General features: G+C 36.9%; 1 protein-coding gene across 3 annotated transcripts in view; it reads left to right on the top strand.

Moving 5' to 3' along the window:
• LOC143856124 (uncharacterized) overlaps positions 1 to 16,107 on the top strand; it is a 57,671-nt gene extending 41,564 nt beyond the window's left edge. For 2 of the 3 annotated variants that reach the window (XM_077366204.1, XM_077366205.1), the window contains exons 4-8: positions 994 to 1,082; positions 8,995 to 9,159; positions 9,511 to 9,588; positions 13,813 to 13,916; positions 15,569 to 16,107. In XM_077366204.1, the coding sequence (XP_077222319.1) occupies positions 994 to 1,082; positions 8,995 to 9,159; positions 9,511 to 9,588; positions 13,813 to 13,916; positions 15,569 to 15,674 (542 nt within the window). In that variant the 3' untranslated portion in view covers positions 15,675 to 16,107. The remainder of the gene's footprint in view (positions 1 to 993; positions 1,083 to 8,994; positions 9,160 to 9,510; positions 9,589 to 13,812; positions 13,917 to 15,568) is intronic. The other variant, XM_077366206.1, reaches the window with a different exon arrangement.
• Positions 16,108 to 22,783: the final 6,676 nt, after the last annotated feature.

Raw genomic sequence — 22,783 nt, 5'->3', positions numbered from 1 at the left:
TTCATTTGGAAGGCCCCTCCATGGATACGGTGTGTACCAAAAATGAGCCCTTTAGGATCATCCTAACCCTACCATTTGTGGAGGGAAAAAATGGTCAGAAACAGTGTCTGTCCATTTTCTCCTCCACCTTTGATTGGGTTAGGATGATCCTATAGGGCTGATTTTTGGTACACACCCTATCCATGGAAGGGCCTTTCCAATGAATGCTTTGGATCACCCCAAAAATGTGGGCCACATGAGTTTTTGAAGCAACTGCTCATATAAGCTATCTGAGCAGCTGCGCAGGAACACTATTCTCGGGTGTATATATATATATATGGGGAAAATGTTTCTACTCAATCGAGTAGATAACGTTATCTACTCGATCGAGTAGAAACACAGTGCTAATATATGCTTTTATCACAGACGCGTGCGGTCGCGCTCACACACACATATAATCTAGGATTTACCTCTGCTATGTTTCTTGAGTCTGATATGTAACGTGTACTAGTATGTTGGTTATTTGTAATTCCAAACATGAACTCTTAGAGTTTGGGGTGTTTTATCCATTCTCTTTTTTCTGGGTGTGTTTCCCAGAGCGTGTTTATTTTGTTTATTTGTTTTTGGGGTTGGAGGGGTGTCATGTTGAAATGTGTTTATTCTGTTTATTTGTTTATGAGGTTGGGGGTGTCATGCTTGAAATATGCATGCAAACATTTATGAGTGAGTACATTTTTTTTTTGTAATTTATTATTCCTTATAATAATCATAAAAAAATATTATTCCTTATAATAAATATATCATAGTTCCTTTTAATATCTGGGATTTGTAGACGAAACACAATGGCACTATCATGGTTCTTTTCTGGTCATATAGCGTTTAAATCTTTTTTGTTGTTTATTGCACTTTTTCTTTGGATTTCTATAAAATCATTGCTTTAGCTAAAGATTATATATTTCGTTTCTGATTCACATGTTATAAAACTTGGAGCACTTAATATCGTTTTGCTTCCAGATACCATGGTGCGGCAGGCAGCAATGGTTCTCAAGTGTATACTACTCATGTACTATAAGAATAGCAGAGGCCGCAATTATCGTAAGCAGGTAATATACCTTGCCATTCTATATTTTAACTAATAATATTTCTACTTTGTTCTTTTAGGTTGTATGTTGATTTCAAAGCTTTTTAAGGTTATTTATTTTTTCAAATCTAATATGAACTTATTGATTGCATGATTGCTCAATTATCTCCTCTTTAAAGTCACAAAATTCCCGTATTGAGCGGACCAGCAAAAGCTGAAGAATTGCTGGGAACAATTCCAGCGGGATTCTTGAAAGTTCCGGTTCAGTCACTTGATGGCTTCCCTTATTTGGACATAAAATTTATTTCATTGTATCTTTGTAATCCCGAAATATTTGTTCGGGTCAATTAGAAGAACAATAAATTTATCCAGGATAAAATACGTCACCCATGCCATTTTTGGAGAGTTGGTTGCTTAATTAAGATGGTAACTTTTTTTTGAAAAGTGACATATTTCATTAATATTCAAATAGCATTTGAAACCAAGAGTCCCAGCCTGTAGTACAAAATATTAAGGTGAATTGGCACGGGCATACCCGAGACCAATTCAAAGAGTAAACAGAATATCCAAAATTACAATAGAAACCAAGCATTCATTTTCCTTATTCTGCTGAATGCAGTCTTTACATCTTCTATAACCATTTTAAAACTATCACACATATCTTTTCAAGACTGCTAATAGATATAGAACTCCTAAACAAAACTCTTAAAACTTCACGCTGAACGAATCACCAGAAAGTACCAAAACCTTCCTCCAAGCCGAACGGATCATCGGATACTACCGAAACCTGCCTCCAGAAACTCCAAGATGAGATGAAAAGAGAAACTTCCAGGAAGATAAAGCACAACTAAAATATCCAGATAAGAGAGCCCAAGCGAAAGAACGAATCTCTCAAGCTATAGCTATGGAAAAATGACAATTTCTGGATAGTGGCAAACAAATCACAGTGCTATTCAACGATAGAAAACTGAGTTGTATCTCCCTTTTTCCAACACATCTCTGTCTATTCAATTACAGTTCTCTTCTTCCTCTTTTTCCTTTCTCCCTTTTTTCTTTTCTCCTTCCTGTTCTAGCGATCCCTTTTTTCTTCTCTCTCTTTTTTTTTTTTTTGGGGGGGGGGGGGGGGGGGGGCGGAAGGCCTTTCATTCAGGGTTACTACCCACGGCCCCCTTTTCCTCACCTTTCTTCTCAATACCGACCTTCCTTAATTCTTTCAAATCACTAATAGCCATTGACTGAAACAAATTTTTTGTGGCTTCCAAATCATCGTCAAAACCTATTCCGAAGACATCCCCTATAGCCAGCAACTCATCCATTTCATCAGAGGGAATGAATCTGTTCTCTTCTTATTCCAAAAAATCTATCAACCTTGAATCCGCCTCATGTCTTTCCACATCCTCTCCCATCCGGGTCCGAACCTCCATGCTGACTTCCCGATCCAAGGAATCCCATGACTCTTGAGGTACATCGTCTGAGTAACCCATCAGTTTCTCCAAACGCTCAATCTCTACTGCTCTATTCTCCTCCCAACGCTGACGACGGGCTCTTCGCTCCTCTTCCAAGGCGTCCTTAAAGAAAGAAAGTTTATAGATTCTAACAAAAGCCTCTTTTGGGTCGGACTTCCCTGAGACCTTTAAAAGGCTATCCTTGTTGGCCAGTGCATCGTTCTTAAATTGTTTCCATTGCCTCGTCCATATTCCCATGGAGATTTCCTTAGGCGTAGGACATACTTCTGCCGCCATCGCTTCATCATATTGCAGGGCCCTAAGAAACTATAAATCATCTATCTCAAATGTGTCTGCCTTCCTTTTCCTAGATGAAGAACCAGAGTCGGTCGACATAGCAGTTGAAGAGGCTTTGAAAGGCTTATCAAAATCATAGAGGAGGCGACTAAAATTAGAGGCTAAATTAGATTTCTTGGTTCTTCTTTTCTTCGAGAACCCAAGAGATTTCTTTTAAATAAATAAAGACCTCCTTTTGTAGCTAAACGATAATTCTCAAGACACACACCCCTCCCCTTCTGGCCAACTTTACCTTTCTGAAACGACGAGCCCTTTTTGGAAGGATTGGCACGAAACCTATTGATGTGACTATTGAGATCATTCAAGACTTTTAAATTTCCTTTATTCTTTTTGCTCTTAAAAAGGCGGTTTTTAATCTTAACCGTCTTTTCCACTGACAGGGGTTGAAGGTTACAACAGTCAGAAATATCTGGAAGCTTTTCCAGCGAAAGTACTTGGTTTAGCTTTTAGGGGCTTCTGACGCGGTCCTTCCCCAGGACTGACCAATTTTCCCTTCAATGATGAGGTTAAACTTTTTGGGGCTTCTGCCGACTTCTCCATTCCCAAAGTAGAGGAAAGTTCAAATTCTGGGACAGAGTTATCCAACGGCTCTTTTGACTTGGGAATGACAGATTTACCCCTAGAGCTCGCCGGCAAAGGCCCATCCACAAGCGGTTCAATCACCGACGGGGGGTCAGCAGAGACATCTAAAGTAGGGACCAAAGTAGCGAAATTTCTTTCTGCGAAGGGATTATTAAAAGACATTAAAGACTCATCCACCATCTTAACTCCAACTGGATAAACCGTAGAATCTACCAGAAGGTTAATAAAGGATGGCAAACAATTCCACAATCAAGTTAGAACCTTAACAGAAGCGAATTCCAGGCAGTGGTCATGATTACCCGACATCTGAGTTTCCAGAACTTGACCAAAGTGCTGACCCAAAGTTTCCACCGTGGAAAGAGAGACCAGGCATGAAGTGGGATGTTAAAGAAATTAAGTCTCACTGTTCTAGCACCAGTATTTAAGGCAAGTGACCACGGCTGAAGGGAAACTAGGTATCCACCCAAAGCATCACCTCCTCGCCAATGAATGGAAGGAGCCTGACTTTGAGACTCAAAGCAAAAGAGCACCAATGAGGGACTAATGCAGAAAGGTTTGCTTAAAAGCGGCAGAGCCCATTTTCTCTTTGCCCAGGACCTTACTTCTTCCAATAAGGACCTATTCCTCAAGGAACCTATCAAACAACTTTTTTAAGTCTTCTTCCTATCATTGATCACTTCGCTTGGAATAGTGAATACGGGGGTTTTTTCATCCACTCTGGATACATGGAGCTCCTTGTGGATCGCCTTAGGTATCCATGACTTAGCGGCCTCTACCTTTTTGTTAGACTTCGGCCCCGAACATTTTCTACAGATACGTCGAGTACTATAGTTGCTATAGCTGCTATAGCTACACTTCAGACACCCGTAGTCATCTACTCTTTGGTTTGGTAATGTCCACCTTCCTCGAGTAGATCCATTTCAAAAGTCAAACCTTGTTGTTATCAAGTCCAGATCCTCCTGGCTCCCTACCTATCGAGGAAAGGATCTTGGGGACGCCAAAGAGATCTCACTCTACTCTCCCCCTGACTTATCAAAGTCAGAGACCTCCGACAACAGCTGTTAAAGACTCCTAACGAATAGAAAGCTTCCTGAGCTGAGTATCCACTTTCTACTAGGTCTAAGAACGTTGGAGCCACCCAGTCAAGGTTGGAACCACAAACACACTGATTTGTGAAGGTATCCCGGCTTGTATGTCAGTGATTGAACAACTCTCGGGCGTACATTATCCATCCCTCCAATCGTATCAGTCTCTTTTCCCCTTTTTCAGCAGAAATTTAATTAAGATGGTGACTACCCATTGATTATGAAGAAACATTTAACATTCAATTATCCTTCCTTTTTGTATAAGCCTCCTACACCATAGAACAATCTTTAAGCCTTCCTCCCTTTCCTTATATAGAGCGCAAGAGCTTTTAGTGGCCCCCCTTTTATGTGTCACAGTCCCCTTGATGATAGGCATCTCTCTCTCTCTCTCTCTCTCTCTCTCTCTCTCTCTCTCTCTCTCTCTCTCTCTCTCTCTCTCTCTCTCTCTCTTATCCGGGATGAATTCAGACACCTTAGGGAAGATAAAATACCTTCTTTTCTATTGATCAGCTTCAAAGAATGAATTTCATGATATCAAGATAGAAGAAAAAAGAAGATACAAGAAAAAAAAAAAGATACAAGATTTGAACTGCAAGTGGCAAAGTGGGAGCATCCATACAGACTCTATTAAGTTTGACTTTGATGAATCTTGGTAGGCAATATGGGTGTGGCTAGTATAGGAGGATTGTGTGGAAACAATGGAGGTGGGGGTCAAGCTAACCTTTTTTTCGGCACCTTAGGGAGTGAAGAATAAAAGATGAAACCAAAGTTGACAGTGCTACTGGAAAGGTAGGATTTTTTATTTTTATATAAAATTATCTATAAATCTCATTCTTGAAAATGACTCATAAATGCCATTGCGTAGCATTGAAGAGGAGTCAAGACTTCGATGAACCTTGGTAGACAATATGGGTGTGTGTCACTAGAATAGGAAGATTGTGTGGAAGCAATGGAGGCAGGGTGAAGATGAGCTTCTTTCAGCTCCATAGAGATCCATGTTACATGGATTCTTCTAAATGGGAGAAGAATCCGTGTCGGGCAAAGTGAAGATAAGCTTCTTTCAACGCCATAGAGAGCCATGTTACATTGGCTCTTCTAAATGGGCAAAGAATCCATGTCGGATACGTCTCGGATTCCAGTACTTCAGAATTCTTTGAGACACTTTTAGATCTCTTTTATCTGTTTCTTCTGAATACTACTACAACAACTTAGCAGTTACCTCATAATTTTGAGTTTTACCCATCCTAATAGTAAGTTTCTCAAATGAAAATAAAATATATCTACTTAATGTATTAAAGTTTTCAATATATTACTTGTTATAACCACATTATTATGTAAAAATAATAAAATTTGAGAATTGATTAAAATATTTTGGCGAATCCACAAATTGTTCTTTTTGAGGTTTTTTGAATCCGGCACTCGATACCTGTGTCAGATTCCGACACTCGTATCCCGTACTGATGCAACATAGATAGAGAGTGAAGGATAAAATATGAAACCAAAGTTGACAGTGTTACTGTAAAGGTAGGATTTTTTTTAAAAAATTATTTATAAATCTCATCCAAGTTGAAGGGAAAGTTCTACAAGACAGCTGTGAGGCCAGCTATGCTGTTCCGCTTAGAATGTTGGGTCACCAAGAAGCAGCAAGTGCATAAGATGAGTGTAGTGAAGATGCGAATGCTTAGATGGATGTGCGATCACACAAGGTTAGATCGAATTAAAAATGAAGACATTCGTAAAAAGGTGGGGGTGACACCAATTGAAGAGAAGATGAGAGAGCACCGCTTAAGATGGTTTGGGCATATCCAACGTAGGCCTTTCGATGCTCCAGAGAGAAGAAGTGACTCGTGCCAAGTTGATGGAGTAAAAAGAGGTAGGGGCAGACCGAAAACAACTTGGGTAGAAACAGTGAGGAAAGACTTGAGGGCTAGGAACATAATAGAGAAATGACCTTGGATAGGATAGAATGGAAGAAAAGGATCCATGTAGACGAACCCAACTAGTGTCAAGATTAGACTTAGTTAATTTGGGCCGGGGAGATCTTTCCACCTTCTTCATGAAATTTTTTTAAAGGATTCATTAGCCAACTACAACTAGTTTGGGACAAAGGCTTAGTTGAGTTGAGTTGAGTATCTATAAATCCCGTGCTTGAAGATGACTTAATAAATGCCATTGCTTAGGCATTGAAGAGGAGTCGTTGGCTTTATTCATTGGGCAAGACGCATTTCTGTTTTAAGTTTTTTCTCTTAAAGAGCAAAGCAAAACGTGAAGCGAAAGAAAATGGTGAATTCCCATAATTTAACTTGGAACACGGGTTATTCAAGTACGGGGTTTGAGAATGGGTATGTGGTATGTGGTGTAGTAAGGTATCTAATATTTGGGTTGCTGCTGTTGTATGCAATAATTCTAGAGGCAGTTTGTTTGGGTCACTTCGGTAAATATAATAGCAAGTAATATGTGTGCTGCATAGTCATCCATGTAAATATGTAGAAACTGATGTCTGTTTGGTATATTGCAAAAATAGAATTCTAAAAATGTTGCCTAGTTTTTTCCACATGATTTTGAGAGATTTAGTGATATTTCAATTTCCTAAATGCTTCAAGTCAAGTTTTTGTGCTTTCTAGAGCATGTCCTCTTGTAAAAAACCTCAGTGCATGTGCGTTTTCCTTGCGCCTCTCCAAGTGTGCCATCTAGCATAATCTCCAAGTTCAAATTTGAGAATAATTCTATGAGGCAAATGCTCGAAAAAAAATTGGGAAAAGATCTGGAAAAATTCGCAACTCAGTTTTACCTTGATCGAGTTCTCGGCCGAGTCAGATTTTCGCTCTATTGAGTTAATAAAAAACACCTTGGATAGGATAGAATGGAAGAAAATGATCCACGTAGAAGAACCCAACTAGAGCCAGGATTAGAGCCGGGTAGATTCCTTCTTCATGAAATTTTTCTAAAGGATTCATTTAGCCGACCCCAACTAGTTTGGGATAAAGGCTTTGTTGAGTTGAGTTGAGTTGAGTTAATCAAAAACACATTTGACTCGCCGGAGTAATTGAAATATTGTCGCATCCATCATTGTGTCATCTGAGTCGATTCCTTTTTACCTTTGGTCCTGTTCTCATCTGAGTTCGAGGTTTTGAACAGTGGTTTAGAGTATATATGTAGTGTATTGATTAACAAAAATGTATTTGTCACTTGTGGGTTCAAACCCTTTAGCTTTTAAATGTCACAATTTCAACTCTCCTTTATCTCCCTTTGTAGGATTTTGTCTTGCGAGATATTTTAATCAGCATGAACTTCTTGATCAATTCAGAAAATGCAGGATCCTTAGATAATAAAATCATGAATTCTTTCTGTTAACAAAATTTCTTGTAGAAAGTTTGTGAATAAAACATGAATTTTTTAAATATTTCCTGAACTTGGTGACTATGTCTTCCAAATTTCAATTCGTGTCAATTTGGCAATTAAATTACTTAATACAATTTCTAATTTATTGTTTAGTGAGTTGTTATTATATTTTACTTTATAGTTTTTCTACTTTGTCATATTTGTATTGATAATCATTTAAGTCGATAATAGGCCATCTGACCTATGCATCCAGCATAGGCTTGTTTATTCCAGTGGCATGGCGAGGTCAAGTCACGCAAAGCAAGTAAATATTCTGAAGCCTAGAGTTCAATTTCCATTGAACCCTCAGCATTGAATGACTAGCTTAGCTAGGATAGGGTAGAAAACCTTGTGATACATTATAAATTCTAGAAAGAGTATTTGTCAAAAAGCACTTTGTAGGCATACACAAAAATGAACAAGAGGTTTCTATAAATGGTTAGGCCACAATTTTATATTCAATTTGGAATTCTATATTATTTGAAATGAAAATGGCATCTGTGCTCACTTGTTTCTATGATAGCTCTCTTAACAACTTTTTTTTATTGGCTGTTGGTAGCTTGTTGGGAGTAATAAGAACTCACGACAGCTTATTAGAAAAATGTCAATAAAGAGAGGGGTGCCATTATCAAAACGCGGGAGAAGATATGATTTCCCCATTTGAAATCATTATTGAGTGGAGGGATCAAAAGGCCTTGTTTGTGTTGGCATGTGTTAAAAAATGTGTTGTTTTAGCTCTTATGATTTTCTTTACCTGCCCCCTCAGTTATCATTTAGGCCTCCACATTTATTTTGAGGATTAAATTCATATTTGCAAAGGTCTAGGATCTAGGATTATGGTTTTTATGTTTTAATGTGCGTGGAACATGTATGAAGCAAATACCATGAGGCAGTCTATTGAATGCCTGATGAATTAGTAATGTTTCCACAAGTCAAGAATTCCATATGCCTCATGTTTTGCATTTTGTATATGCATGCCGTTGTTTTTTATATGAATTTCACTTTATTTTTTTTAAATGTTCTCATTATGCAGTATTAGTATCAACAGAGCATTTTCTTACATTATTTTCCATTGGTTTTCCAGGGTCAAATGCTAACCCTAGTTGAGTATCTCTTGCTTCTCTATCGTGCATCATTACCGACACCAGTCTGGTATCGGTTCTTCTTGAACAAGGAATATGGGAGCCTCTTTTCGTCTCTTACCACGGGATTATACCTAACTTTTAAGCTGACGTCAGTTGTTGAGAAGGTGTAATTTGTTGTCGAGATTATGTTTTTTGAGATTTTATATGCTAAGTGGGCGGACTCGCTCGTATTGGAGGTACCGCCCTTGATATTTGATCCAACAGCAGCTCAGTTTTTAAGAAGCTGCCGTTGGATCAAATATCAAGGGTGGTATTTCCATTGTACAACAATTACGAGCATTTCCGGCCCCTCATCATATAATTTCTCATGTTTTATATTATTGACTTAATGCTGCAGATCTTTATAATCTTCAAAACTGCTATCGAAATGCAAGTTATGAAACACATACACATGCACACAAGTATGTATAGGTCATTGGGATCAGTTCGAGTTTCCTTGAATTTGTAACATGCAGGTCCAATCATTCTTTGCTGCATTGAAGGCATTATCACGTAAAGAGGTGCATTACGGGTCTTATGCCACAATTGAACAAGTATGTTTTCCTTTATCAAAGCTGATGTAAGTAAGCTATTAGGAATCCATTGAAAGTAGAAAACTTATGAGAGAATTGAACAATCACGCCACTAATTCAATAGATCTTCTCAAACAATGGTAGAAGCAACAACAATAAATTCAATCAAAACGTAATCATATTAAAACACAAACCAACAGTGGAAACCTGTAATTTTTTACTATCCTAGTCGAAGCAAGATTTTTAATTTCAATTTTGATTTTGGTCATCACCGAAACGAAAACATTACGGTTTCGGTACGAAATTTCAGCCGATATCTTGTAAAATCTCGGAAACATTTCTGTATGAAATTACAGCCGAAATTTAGACAAGGTCTTTGTCACCGGTTTTCCTTTTTCTTTTTTTTGGTCGTTTTTTAGAAATATCTTAATGGAATCTCGGTGTTCTTCTCTTTCTGCTAGTGGAGTTGATTTTTAACCGTGTTTCTGTTGAAACGTCGGCATTTTGACAAAAAAATTGCCTTTTTTATACGAAAAGTTACATGTTTAGCATATTTTGACCAAAACATTAACGAAATCCCAATGTTGCAGGCGAAATCTTCTATTTTTCCAAATTGAAGTGGCTTTCGTTTCAGTAGCATCCGAAATCAAAATATTTTGTCTGAAACGAAATGTTTCGCTGAAATTTAAATCCATGAGTTGATGTAGAACAAACCTTTATAAATGTTGGTCTGTAAAATATTAAAACCCTACCATAATCCTAACTATTGGTATATGTTCAATTTCAAACTTTAAATCCTCCATAGAGACTAATTTCTATTTTAGAGTGCCCCAAAATAAAATGAAAGGCGTATTGCATTTTGCTATGTAGGAAAATTAAAAAAGCCAACCTTATAAATGTAAAACTTCTAAAATAAGAGTTCCTACTTGCTGTAGTCACTTAGGGGGGCTCAGTCGACTAGAGGGCGATTTGAGGAGTAACACCTTGGTTATGCACGATTTTTTGGTGGAACTAGAAATTTCCCCTTAGTGTCTAGGAGTTTGGGAATTTAGCCAAAGAATCCCACTTTCTTTGATAGAATACCCACCCGTGAGTTCTTCTCAAATAGGTGGAATTTTAGGTTCTATAGGGTAACTCCTTTTTTTTTGTGACTAGACAGGGAACTCCGTCTTAAAAAATGAGAAAATGAGAAAAATGGAAAAAAGGAAAAAAAGGAAAAAAAAATCCTACAACACCTCTATATAATAGAAAATAACCAAAAGACCCTCTTCTCCTAGAAAATAACCAAAATGCTTCTATCTCATAAAAAATGACCAAAATGCTCTTATCTCGTGAAAATGACCAAAATATCCTTCTAGAAAATGAGCAACTAAATCCTATCTCATAGAAAATAACCAAAAATACCCCCATTTCATAGAAAATAACCAAAATACCCATACCCCATAAATAATGACCAAATATCCTTATCTCTTAAAAAATGGCCAAATGCCCCTATTTCGTAACAAATGGCCTAACTACCACTCTCATAGAAAATGACTAAAATAGCTTTGTCTCATAGAAAGTGACCAAAATACCCCCATCTTATAGCAAACTAAATTACCCTTATCTCCTAGAAAATGGCCAAATTGCCCCTATTTTATAGAAAATGGCCAAAATACACTCTCATAGAAAACAGACCAAAATAGAGGTATTTTGGCCATTTTCATGGCATAGAGGTAACTTTTGGTCATTTTCTATGTAGGAGTATTTTGGCCATTTTCAATGTGGGAATACTTTGGTCGTTTGAGATGGGGTATTTTTATCATTATGAGATGGTGTGTTGGTCATTTTATTTTAAATTGGGGCATTTTATCCATTTCTAGGAGATAATGCTATTTTGATCATTTTTTATTAGCTAAAGGTATTTTGGTCATTTTCCATAAGGGGGTATTTTGGTCATTTTGAGTAGTCACTACAAAGTCAAACTAAGCAGCTTGAGTTTGACATTTTAGTGGGGCACACTAATTTATTTGGAAGCACAAATGGGGCCCACGAACTTTCTGGGTTACCCACAGTCTGCACAAGTCCCTGCTTGAAGAGTCCCAGTCTGCGAAATCCATTGGGGATTCAAAATCTTGTGGGACTGATTCCCCAAGGGCTGAGCGACTAATCTCAAGCCCCAAAATACCATTTTAAACTTTAAAATTCCAAATTAGAATGATTCCAACATCTGATCTAAAAAAAAATCATGATTTCCTTTCACATGGCCCACCCAAACATATTTCCTTTGTTTGCCTCCCATTAGTAAAATGTCCAATATTTCTGTTTGCTTATTCTTTCCGACCTTATGAACTGTCTTTCATCATTCTTGAAAGAGACTCCAATTCTTTGAATTTGACTCATCGAAGAAAATATTGGATTAAACCCCTCCTGCAAAACCAAAATTCATGCATGAAATTATCTTTCTGAAATATCTCGTCAAATTTCACTCTCGATTTGGTAACAATTTTCATATTTAAAAAATATTTTCAATAATCATCCATGAAATTGAGTTGTGTTTAAGCTTCTATTTCTATCTATCTTATCTTCTTTAATTCCTTTTATATTAGTACCAAAGATGGGACTGCCTTCAATTTCATAGGCCGTATCTTTATGTCTTCCATCATTGACCACATCTTCGTATTTTTCAATAATGATACTAAAGGCATGGGAAGGGGACTCTCTTAATGTGATCAAGTGGCTAAAGGGAAGTCTCTCTTCCCCTTGGTGGTTTGCACATTGGTTCGATGAGATTAGGTATCGAGGGGACTGTTCTACCATTTCATTTCAGCATGTTAGAAGGTCGATCAATAGGGATGCTGATAGGCTAGCAAGAGTGGGGGTTGATAGGGAGAGACTTGAGCTCTTATATTTTTTTCCTCCTCGAGGGCTCTCTGGTGTATCTTTTTCTTTTTTTCTCTTTTATGTTTATTGTTCTAACCATCTTGGTCTGGGGGTGGGCCCCCCTTGTTTCTCTCTCTGAATCTCTTCTATTTAATAACATTCTATATCATCAAAAAAAGGCATCGGATGGGTGTTGATTGACATCATCCTTATTATCCAATGCAGATACTACTTCCGATCCTTTCTCCTATGACCTTTTTGCAAATTAAAAAGATTAGAATCCCTCTATTTCTAAGACTTGGAATTAAAATCTTTCTTTATAGAGACAAGTGTCATTTTTTTCTCCATCGCTCAAATGTGTGTTTTATTTCCCCCATGTCATGCATTGCTCTCAAGCAATGCGTGACATGCATTCGTCAAGACAGTACCATGCCACACTTCTTTGTACTTGGGGCCAACATGAAACAAAACCTTGTAATTAGGAACTATTACCTCTCCTTCATGAACCATTGCATCTTGTATCTTTTTTTTTAAAGATAACTGAATTTATTATACCATAGCAATTGCTATACAAAAATGGGGGACAAGATGTCCCCCGTACATCGTATACAACCGTTGTGTTCCCAACATAAGCGCTTACAAAGCTATATCCTCTACTGACAAAGTTAAACTTCACCCAACCTGATGGAGGGGGCTTTCTTCTTTCAATTGTATGTCTTCCACCTCCTTTGAAAGTGTGTTTCATTGGATCATTTGTTGGTAGTGAGGTTATACAGTTACTCTCTCAAGGAACACCTTGCTTGGAAGATGCTACACTTTTTCCTTGCCTCATTGATGACTTCACCCAACCCGATGGAGGGGGCTTTATTCTTTCAATTGTATGTCTTCCACCTCCTTTGAAAGTGTGTTTCATTGGATCATTTGTTGGTAGTGAGGTTATATAGTTACTCTCTCAAGGAACACCTTGCTTGGAAGATGCTACAATTTTTCCTTGCCTCATTGATGATCTTTGGAAGTGATGAGTGTTTTGCCGAATCAACACTCTTTGCTTTCATTGTTTTCATCTATTAGGCACTCATAGACTAGATCAACAAACTCTGCCTAATCAATTTTGTGGCTTTCATCTTTCGTTCAAGAATCATCTCATCTGATATCTTTATGTTGAGAAAATTTTGCACTCAAATTTTCACAGCATTCGATTATTCATACCTTTATTCTCGAGTCTCAATACAAAAAATAGAAACACATAAAAAATAGAAATAAACATTACAAAAGAAAAGTAAATGCTTAGTTTTTTTCCTGCCTAATAGAGACAACAACATATGTCCAACACAAGCATTCCGTCATGTCTGATGTGGCAATATATATTTTTTTTAAATGCAGGTTATTGCGACAGGCGATTTATGTGCTATTTGTCAGGAGAAGATGCATGCACCGATCTTTCTTCGGTGTAAACACATCTTCTGCGAAGATTGCGTATCTGAATGGTAAACTTATAGCTTTAGTGTTTCTAATTTATTCTATTATGCCATTGGTTTGCTTTCATCCATAAACTACCACTTTTATGAATGTAGGTACTTGCATGTATGTATATTGATACATGCCATCTCCACTTGTTTAGGCATTTTAACTGTGTATGTGCATGGATGCATATATTTGACTTTTATTTTTGGTTGGTAAGCTGGGATTGAACCTCTGACCCTTAGGTTGAAGAACAAAGCCTTGACCATTGAGCTAGAGGCTCAATCCCCATATTTTTGTACTGTCTTGTAGGTATGTACAAGCATGTTGGGTGCATGTATGTACATGGCTGCCATGCACAGATAGGTTATGTTGCATACATCCACGTGTATATTCGACATGGCAATGCACATAAGCTAAATGTTCCCTTTTATATTTTTTTGGGGCATTGTTTATATTTTCAAATGCATTTATGTTTAAGTGGATGTATTTTGTTATAATTAATACTTAGCCATTACACTCTTCTCTCTTGTCCTCTCATTGTGGGTTTTCACATGGAGGCAACCACTCACCTGGAAAATTTGGCAACACCTTGGTCCCTTTGGTGTGGCATTCCATACGAGAAACTTCTGTGAAATAAGGGAGGTGTAAAAGTGGTTTAGCTTTGTGATGCAATCCAAAAATTATTGACAAATTTTGAGGATGACTATTTTGGGAAGATTCACTAGTGGAAGATTCACAAATGGAAAATACGAAAAAGGAATATGGGATATTTTCTACTAAATCTACATTCCCATCTAATAGGTGCGAATCCATAAAGATAGCAAGTTGGCATCATGAAGAACATGGAAAAGTTCTAAAATCCATAAAGATAGCAAGTTGGAATAATGAAGAATATGGAAAAGTTAGAAACTTAGAAGATTTGGGGAAACACAATTTCCGAATATTTTGCAAGTTAAAAATCGTTTGTCATTTTCTACTTTTTCCTTTTCCTATTTTGTGGTTCTTTCCTAGCTTATAGGCTAACTGGTAGCTTTTTTGTATTTTGTAGGATTTTTTTTCTAATTTGTAGGCTAATTGATAGCCTTTTCTATTTTGTAGGAATTTTCCTATTTTGTAGGATTTTTACTTTCAGAGTCTATTTAGGAGAATGCATGGACATTTTTTGAGTGGGGGAGAGATTGAATAAAATTTTATCTTCACGACATACGTGAGATTTCGTACAGGTTCTTCTTACGTGTTCTTTCTTGGCTTTTGGTTGCTGCGCCACTTTTTCATAGTAACCAATATTCAGGGTATAATGTATATTTCGGCATAAACTATTTTTGGCTTGCTATAAAAAGTTTTGGGAAGACATTAATGGCGTACGGTCATGTGTAGAGTTGTGTGGTTGTCGTTCGAGTCCATTGCTGTGGTCACGCACTATGACTCCAGTCCATTGGTGGCACCCCCGCTACAACCTTAGCATCTTTACCCCTTTATTAGGTTATCCAGAGGTTTCCTTATTAGGTTTTTACGTGAAGAGTTTATTCTAAAAGCCCTATTGTTTTTCCAAATGAACTTTGTATGGGATATATATGCATCCTTGTATGAAATTTAACATGCTTATTTGCTGTTACTAACCAGTTCCAATTTTCAGTGTGTCGAAGAAATTCATGACTCTTCACTTTCCTTTCAGGTTTGAGAGAGAGAGGACATGCCCACTGTGCAGGATGTTGGTTAAACAGGCAGACTTGAGATCTTTTGGCGATGGTTCAACGAGCCTGTTCTTCCAGTTATTCTAAATCAGACGATTGCCCGAAAACTATAGAAGTTGCTTTGAACCCCTAAATTCTGCGTGAAAACAACCCTTTTTCATCATCTTATTTGGGTAATTCCAAAGTATTTTACTTTCAATTTTCGATGGAGTTCCTTGCAAGTCTGCCGGAAAGTGCCTCAGAATCCAAAATGGGCAGTCTTTGTGTTCATATTCTTTATTCAAGTGGGCGTATTTCATGGGCCCCTTGATGGGGAATTTTCCTTAACTACACAAGATGAGTGTCTCTGACCATATACATATCTCTTTTTACTTTATATAGCAATATAAAATATAAACTTGTTATATGGCCTATAAATTTATATTTTGTCAATCTTACATACATGTCAATTCAGAAACAAAGTTTGTATTATTGTATAGTATTTAATAATTATAGTGTCCGACCTTTTCCTTTTCGGTAACCTTGGTTACCCTTTTAACGTGTATTTCTATATGATTGATAATGCATAGGGGAAATTATAATTTACAAGGCATCTCAACATGGATGCTTACTTTTTTTCAAGGGAACATATGAGCGGGAAATGTATGGGCATGTTTGGGAACCATGAAAAATTATTCCACGGAATATTTGTTGGCTCAATTGTGAGATAGGGGGTGATTGTACCATTGAAAAAATGGCCCCCACTTGTACTTTTGGCTACTCATATGTTACATCAAACAAGAACTACTTAAAACTTAAAAGTGAAAGGTTTTTCATGCAAATTCATATAGGAGTGTTATTAAATAAAGGCCACTGATATTGCCACTACCATGTTTTGATAATGAGACGAACTCACCTTATCTTTTATTATTTAATAGGCTGTCAAAAGCTATTATAATTTCCAAAAGGCTCGTAGCAGCAAATTAAAAAATAAAAGACATGGTGATTCTGTCTCATTATCATAACAGAGTAGTGCAAATATCAGTAGTCCAAATAAAATGCTTCACTGACATCATCTATCAATCATTTAATTTTTCAGAGCTGGCTGCTCTCACATGCAACAGCCCAGGTGCGAAATGCCTTCCTCGATGTCCCTAGCAAATCCCACATATCTATTATAATATAGCACTAGTAGGACCAACGGTGCGATGCATAGTTAAGTAATTTAAGATCGGTAAGAAAAAGAAATTGAAAAGAAAAAAGATGCATCTTCAACCTGCAAGCAATAATAGATTTCTACCATGTAAGAATAGCTTGCTACTGCATAGAAGGTTAAATATAATAAGTTATCTTAGGATAAAAAAGGATACATCTTGAACCTGCAATCAATAATAGTAAAGAGCAATGATAGATACAAGGGAGCTCTTGCATAAAGAGCAATGATGGCTCCCTTGTATCTATCATCCCCCCCTCCTAACGTTATCTGTTAACTTTCAAAGGTAAGGAAAAACGTTACGGGGGTGAATTTGTCCTCGAGTAGTGAACCATTCTCATGGAAAACGTGAAAAGGGGGATTTTATCTGGGGTGGGGAATATCATTCCTCTTTTTAAAAGACATGTATAAGGGTTGAATTCAACAACACATGGACGTGTTGTATTTTCCTAAAAGGGACCCGAAAATTGGGAATGAGGATGGAAATATCATTTTGCATAGTATATATAGTGAGAATGAATTTTTTGCTTAGTTTGAGGAGTCCAGTGTCCAAGGAAATCCAACGTAGGGAAAGCAATGGTTCTTGAAGTTGAACTCGGCCATGACCAAAATGGATGCGTCTACGGTGGTGAGTGGAGCATGGTAACCCAGTCATTTTACCCTTGAGGATCTTGCAGCTCTAGTGCCCGAGTTCATCTAGTCTTCATATTGTAGTGTCTTCACAGAAGAGCGGCCTCCAATCTACTCGCTTCACCATTGAAATAATGAAAAAGGGAAAAAAAAAACACATTAAAAAATCATAGATGTTCACATACTATCTGCAGTATATTGATAGAAAAAGAAAAAAGAAAAGAAAAAGGATAACGTTAAGCTCCAAAAAACTAAATATTGGAACAAAACACTCACCTTGACGAAATAATCCCATAAAAAATGGTGGTCATAGAACGGGCAATGCTTGATGTTGCAGTCGCATAAGGTTTGCAAGGAAGCTACCTGTGGAAAGGAAATTTTGGGTCACAAAATTTCAATTTCGGTCCTAACCGAAATCCAATCGGTTTGATCTTTCCCAACCGAAATCCAATTCGAACGAAATTTCGGATTTCATTTCATACGACATATATTCGCTATCTTGGTTAAATTCTACATAATGAAGGAGAGATTAAAGAGGATGTTAACCATATAATAAGAGCAGGTTGGTTGAAGTGGAAGCTTGCCTCAGGAGTTCTGGGCGACCGTAAAATCCCTACTAGGAGGAAGGAAAATTTTTATAAGACAACTGTGAGGCCAGCCATACTGTATGGCTCAGAATATTGGGCCACTAAGAAGTAACATGTGCATAAAGTAAGTGTGGCGGAGATGCAAATGCTTAGATGGATGTGTGCCCACACAAGGTTAGATATAATTAAAAATGAAGACATTCGTAAAAAGGTGGGGGTGGTACCAATTGAGGAGAAGATGAGAGCACCGCTTAAGATGGTTTAGACATATCTAACGTAGGCCTTTGGATGCTCCGGTGAGAAGAGGCGACTCGTGCCAAATTGATGGGGTAAAAAGAGGTAGGGGCAGACCAAAAAAACTTGGGTAGAAACAGTGAGGAAAGACTTGATAGCTAGGAGCATAACAGAGAACATGACCTTGGATAGGATAAAACAGAAGAAAATCATCCACGTAGAAGAACCCAACTAGAGCCAGGATTAGAGCCAGATAGATTCCTTTCACATTCTTCATGAATTTCTTTCTAAATGATTCATTTAGCCGACCCCAACTAGTTTGGGACAAAGGCTTTGTTGAGTTGAGTTGAGTATTTCGGATGAAATTTAAAACTATAATTGTAGCTATTAAATACCTTATAATCAAATTCTTTATCTCTCTCTCCCTCTCTCTTCAAAAACAATATCTAAACTATTTTGGTCTCTTATCTACCTGAATAAGGTTAATATTTCCAAACGATTTGGGTTTCTTATATTTAACATTTTAAATCAATTTTGGTAACTCTCTTCATCCATCGTACCAAACTTGATACGATTTTATGAAAATCACATACTCAATACTAACATACATTGAGTTTGAACATTTTCTTTTAGTCTGATAATGATCATGATGTATATTTTTGAGGTGGAGGGCAGTTGTATCTGTGGGGGCAAACTAAAGAATACCGGTGACGATTGGATGTATCCTAAGCCCATTGTGGATTTGAGGTTGTGCATGCCTTTTTTAGCTTTATAATAGTCATCTTATAATTAACCATTAGCAACTTATCTCAAGATAAAGGAGGAAGCTAAAAGTGCATTAGTGTGAAGATGAGCTTTGTTCCGCAGAATGATCATTTCTTTTTTATTTTGTGGATGTTACTAATAATATTGCTTATGGTATCTTTGCAGGTTAGTGGTATATGGTTGTTTCATGCTCAATGGTGAGTAGTTCTTTGTTTTATATTTTTCCTCTCAGTGATAATTGCTTTTATGGGTTTATTCTTGGATGTGTGGATTATTGTTGCTTTTTGTTATGGCCAAATTTATCAATGAATTTGCTTCTTAATTGGTTTATTATAAAGATAATTTCTTAAATTCACCAATTGGTAAGTTTCTATTATATGAAATCAATCAATGGGTTGTTCTTAATTAAATTGAATTTTATTAGGCTCTGTTCACTTGTTTTCCCGGGAAAGGAAAAGAAAATGTTTCCCAAGAATTTGACGTGGCATTAGGAAAAGAAATCCAGAGAATCTGTGCAGGAAAAGGTTTCCCTGGACAGTTTCTGGAATGTTCACTTGCGCAGGAAAAGGTTTCTAGAGAAACTGCTTGCCCTTCTTTTTGCACTAGTTTTCCCGAGAAACGAAATCCGAGTGTTTTTGGTCGGAAATGAAATCCCTAAAGGGGGGAAAATGGGCTTTTCCATGTCATTTTTTTGACTTATTGTAGAAATTCCACATGTGTAATTCTATTTTCCAGGGAAAGCAAGTGAACACCAGAATTTTGTCTTGTCAAGGAAAAAAGAGGCTGTTTTCCAGGGATTTGCTTTCCTGGGGACGCAAGTGAACAGAGCCTAAGGGATTTGCTTGGCAATTTCGCAAAAAGCAATTTCACAGCTCATTTTTTCGGTAGAGAACAACTACCTCTCATGAATTAAATGAATAAGACAAAATCTGCTGCTAGGTAGATGGTCTCCTAAAAAAAGTATGCCTCAAAATGACTTTTTGAGAAATTACCTAGATAATCCATTTTTTCCTAATTTCAAATATTAGACGATTTTCTTTTCGATATAAAAAAAAAATTCCATCTATACATCGAACGGATAGTACATCCCAATTATAGGTACCAAAGAAGATATGGTTTTGCTCAGGGGTCACTAAAAGGTGGGTGGGGTTTATGAAATTAGGCGTGGGAAGAACTATGCCTGGCAAAAGCTTTAAAATACGTGAAAACAAAAACTTTTCTTTCAACCGACTTAAGCCAAGATCCTAGTTACTAGATTCTGTTAGTGATGAATTGATATTCAGGAGTTTTCAAAACTTTACCATGGTTTATCAAATGATAATCACTGCTTGATCCACTCCTCGCAAGTTACTCAATGTTTCTCAAACTTGAGCACTCCGAAAGTCGAAGTAATGGCTCCACGTATAGTGCGGTTGAAGGAGGAAGAAAATGACAGACTTGGGATCCAATCCCAAATGAAATACCTTTGGCCTGTTCTTCCAAAGAACTAGAAGAGATGGAGAGAGTGAAACGAATTTGAGAGGGAAATGCCTTGGACGTTTTTGAGCAAGAGAGTGTGAGAGAGTACGTGTAAAAACATCCACCCCCTTGATTCCCTTTTATAGAACTCCATAGGGTGCGTTTGGATTGTCGGAATCAGGAATTGGTATAGGTATCAGATTACAATCCAATTCCAATTCCCTTCGTAAACGGCTAATGATTCCAATTCCAGTGTTTGTATAAGCAATGGAATTTGTCTAGGGAATCAGTGATGATTCCAATTCTAGCGTTTGGTAGCGTCCGGAATGAAATTAAATTTTCAATTTATATAATAAACTTATAATAAATCTATATATTTTTTAATTTATATTGTTACTCTTAATTTCCATGTTATATTTGAACTCCATTAACACAGTGATCATTCAAAATAAAAACAGAGAGAAAGAGAGAACCGGCTATTATATATATATATATATATATATATATATATATATATATATATATAATTTGAGAGGGAAATGCCTTGGACGTTTTTGAGCAAGAGAGTGTGAGAGAGTACGTGTAAAAACATCCACCCCCTTGATTCCCTTTTATAGAACTCCATAGGGTGCGTTTGGATTGTCGGAATCAGGAATTGGTATAGGTATCAGATTACAATCCAATTCCAATTCCCTTCGTAAACGGCTAATGATTCCAATTCCAGTGTTTGTATAAGCAATGGAATTTGTCTAGGGAATCAGTGATGATTCCAATTCTAGCGTTTGGTAGCGTCCGGAATGAAATTAAATTTTCAATTTATATAATAAACTTATAATAAATCTATATATTTTTTAATTTATATTGTTACTCTTAATTTCCATGTTATATTTGAACTCCATTAACACAGTGATCATTCAAAATAAAAACAGAGAGAAAGAGAGAACCGGCTATTATATATATATATATATATATATATATACACATACATATATATATATATATATATATATGTATGTGTATATATATATATATATATATATATAGAGAGAGAGAGAGAGAGAGAGAGGGGGAGAGAGAGAGAGAGAGAGAGAGAGAGGAAAGTTTTTCTAGTCGGCCGACTAGAGAAGCTTCTCTAGTCCGCCGACCAAAAAACACAGTGGTCCCACATTATTTGGATAATCCAAAACATTCATTTGATAGGCCCTCACATAGATAGGGCGTGTCCAAAAAATCAACTGCATAGGATCATCGTAACCCTTTGATTGTGGAGGTTAAAAATGGACAGATTTGTGGAGTTTATAAGCGTCCATTTTAACCTCCATAAATCGAAGGGTTAGGATGATCCTATGGAGATGATTTTTTAGGCACATCCTATTTATGTCAAGGCCCATCTTTGGATCATCAAAACAACGTGGGCTCACTGTGTTTTTGACCTCCACTGTCCATTTTTAACCTCCACAAATCGAAGGGCTAGGATGATCCTATGGAGCTGATTTTTTGGGCACACCCTATCTATGCCAGGGCCCAACAAATGAATGCTTTGGATCATCCAAACAACATGGGCCCACTGTGGTTTTGGTCGGCGGACTAGAGAAGGTTCTCTAGTCGGCCGACTAGAAAAACTTTATATATATATATATATATATATATATATATATATATATATATATATATATATATATAGATCGCCCCCATGTTTCTCTCTCGTCTCCCTTTATCTCTCTCTAAGCACTGCCATATATTGGGGTTGATTTAAGATATACGGGGGTCTATTTATCACTGCTATGTATAACTAAAAGATTCACGCTAGAGAAATGTCATTGCTAGGTTAATATAATATTCTAGCGTTTGCCCATTTCTTTATTTTATTTTGTTACTCTTTCAAATGTATAATATAAAATGGGATTTGCTAGCGTCCATGGCAGAAGACATTTTGAGGCTGGTCTGTTGCATGTCAGAGCAGCCAGCTCGTGAATGAAGACAAAATCTGCTTGCAAAGTGAGCCTGCGTGTTGCCTTCTTCGATGGTCCCTAGCAAATCCCACATAAAATATATATTTCTCCTGTTTCACTGAGGCATATCCCAATCTAATATTTTATTATATATTTCTTTTCGCTCCTCTCTTATCAAGAGAGCTCTAATATTATATTATATATTTCTTTCAATTCTCTAACACAGTAGATTCTGACGAGATTAACAGGTGGCCTCTTTTTCTTGCTTTAAGCCATTTTAGCATCTTCTTCCTTTTTTTAATACAAATTGAAAAACAGAAGATGGAAGCAAAACCTGGTATTCGTCATGGAACGAAAAAGGAAGAAAATCATGGCGTA

This window comes from Tasmannia lanceolata, unplaced genomic scaffold (assembly GCF_043159265.1).
Source record: "Tasmannia lanceolata isolate RefF3 unplaced genomic scaffold, GAP_Taslan_0.1 ptg000023l, whole genome shotgun sequence".
Lineage (NCBI taxonomy): Eukaryota > Viridiplantae > Streptophyta > Magnoliopsida > Canellales > Winteraceae > Tasmannia > Tasmannia lanceolata.
The sequence above is the reverse complement of the archived record's forward strand: the minus strand, read 5'-3'. Positions and strand labels throughout refer to the sequence as shown.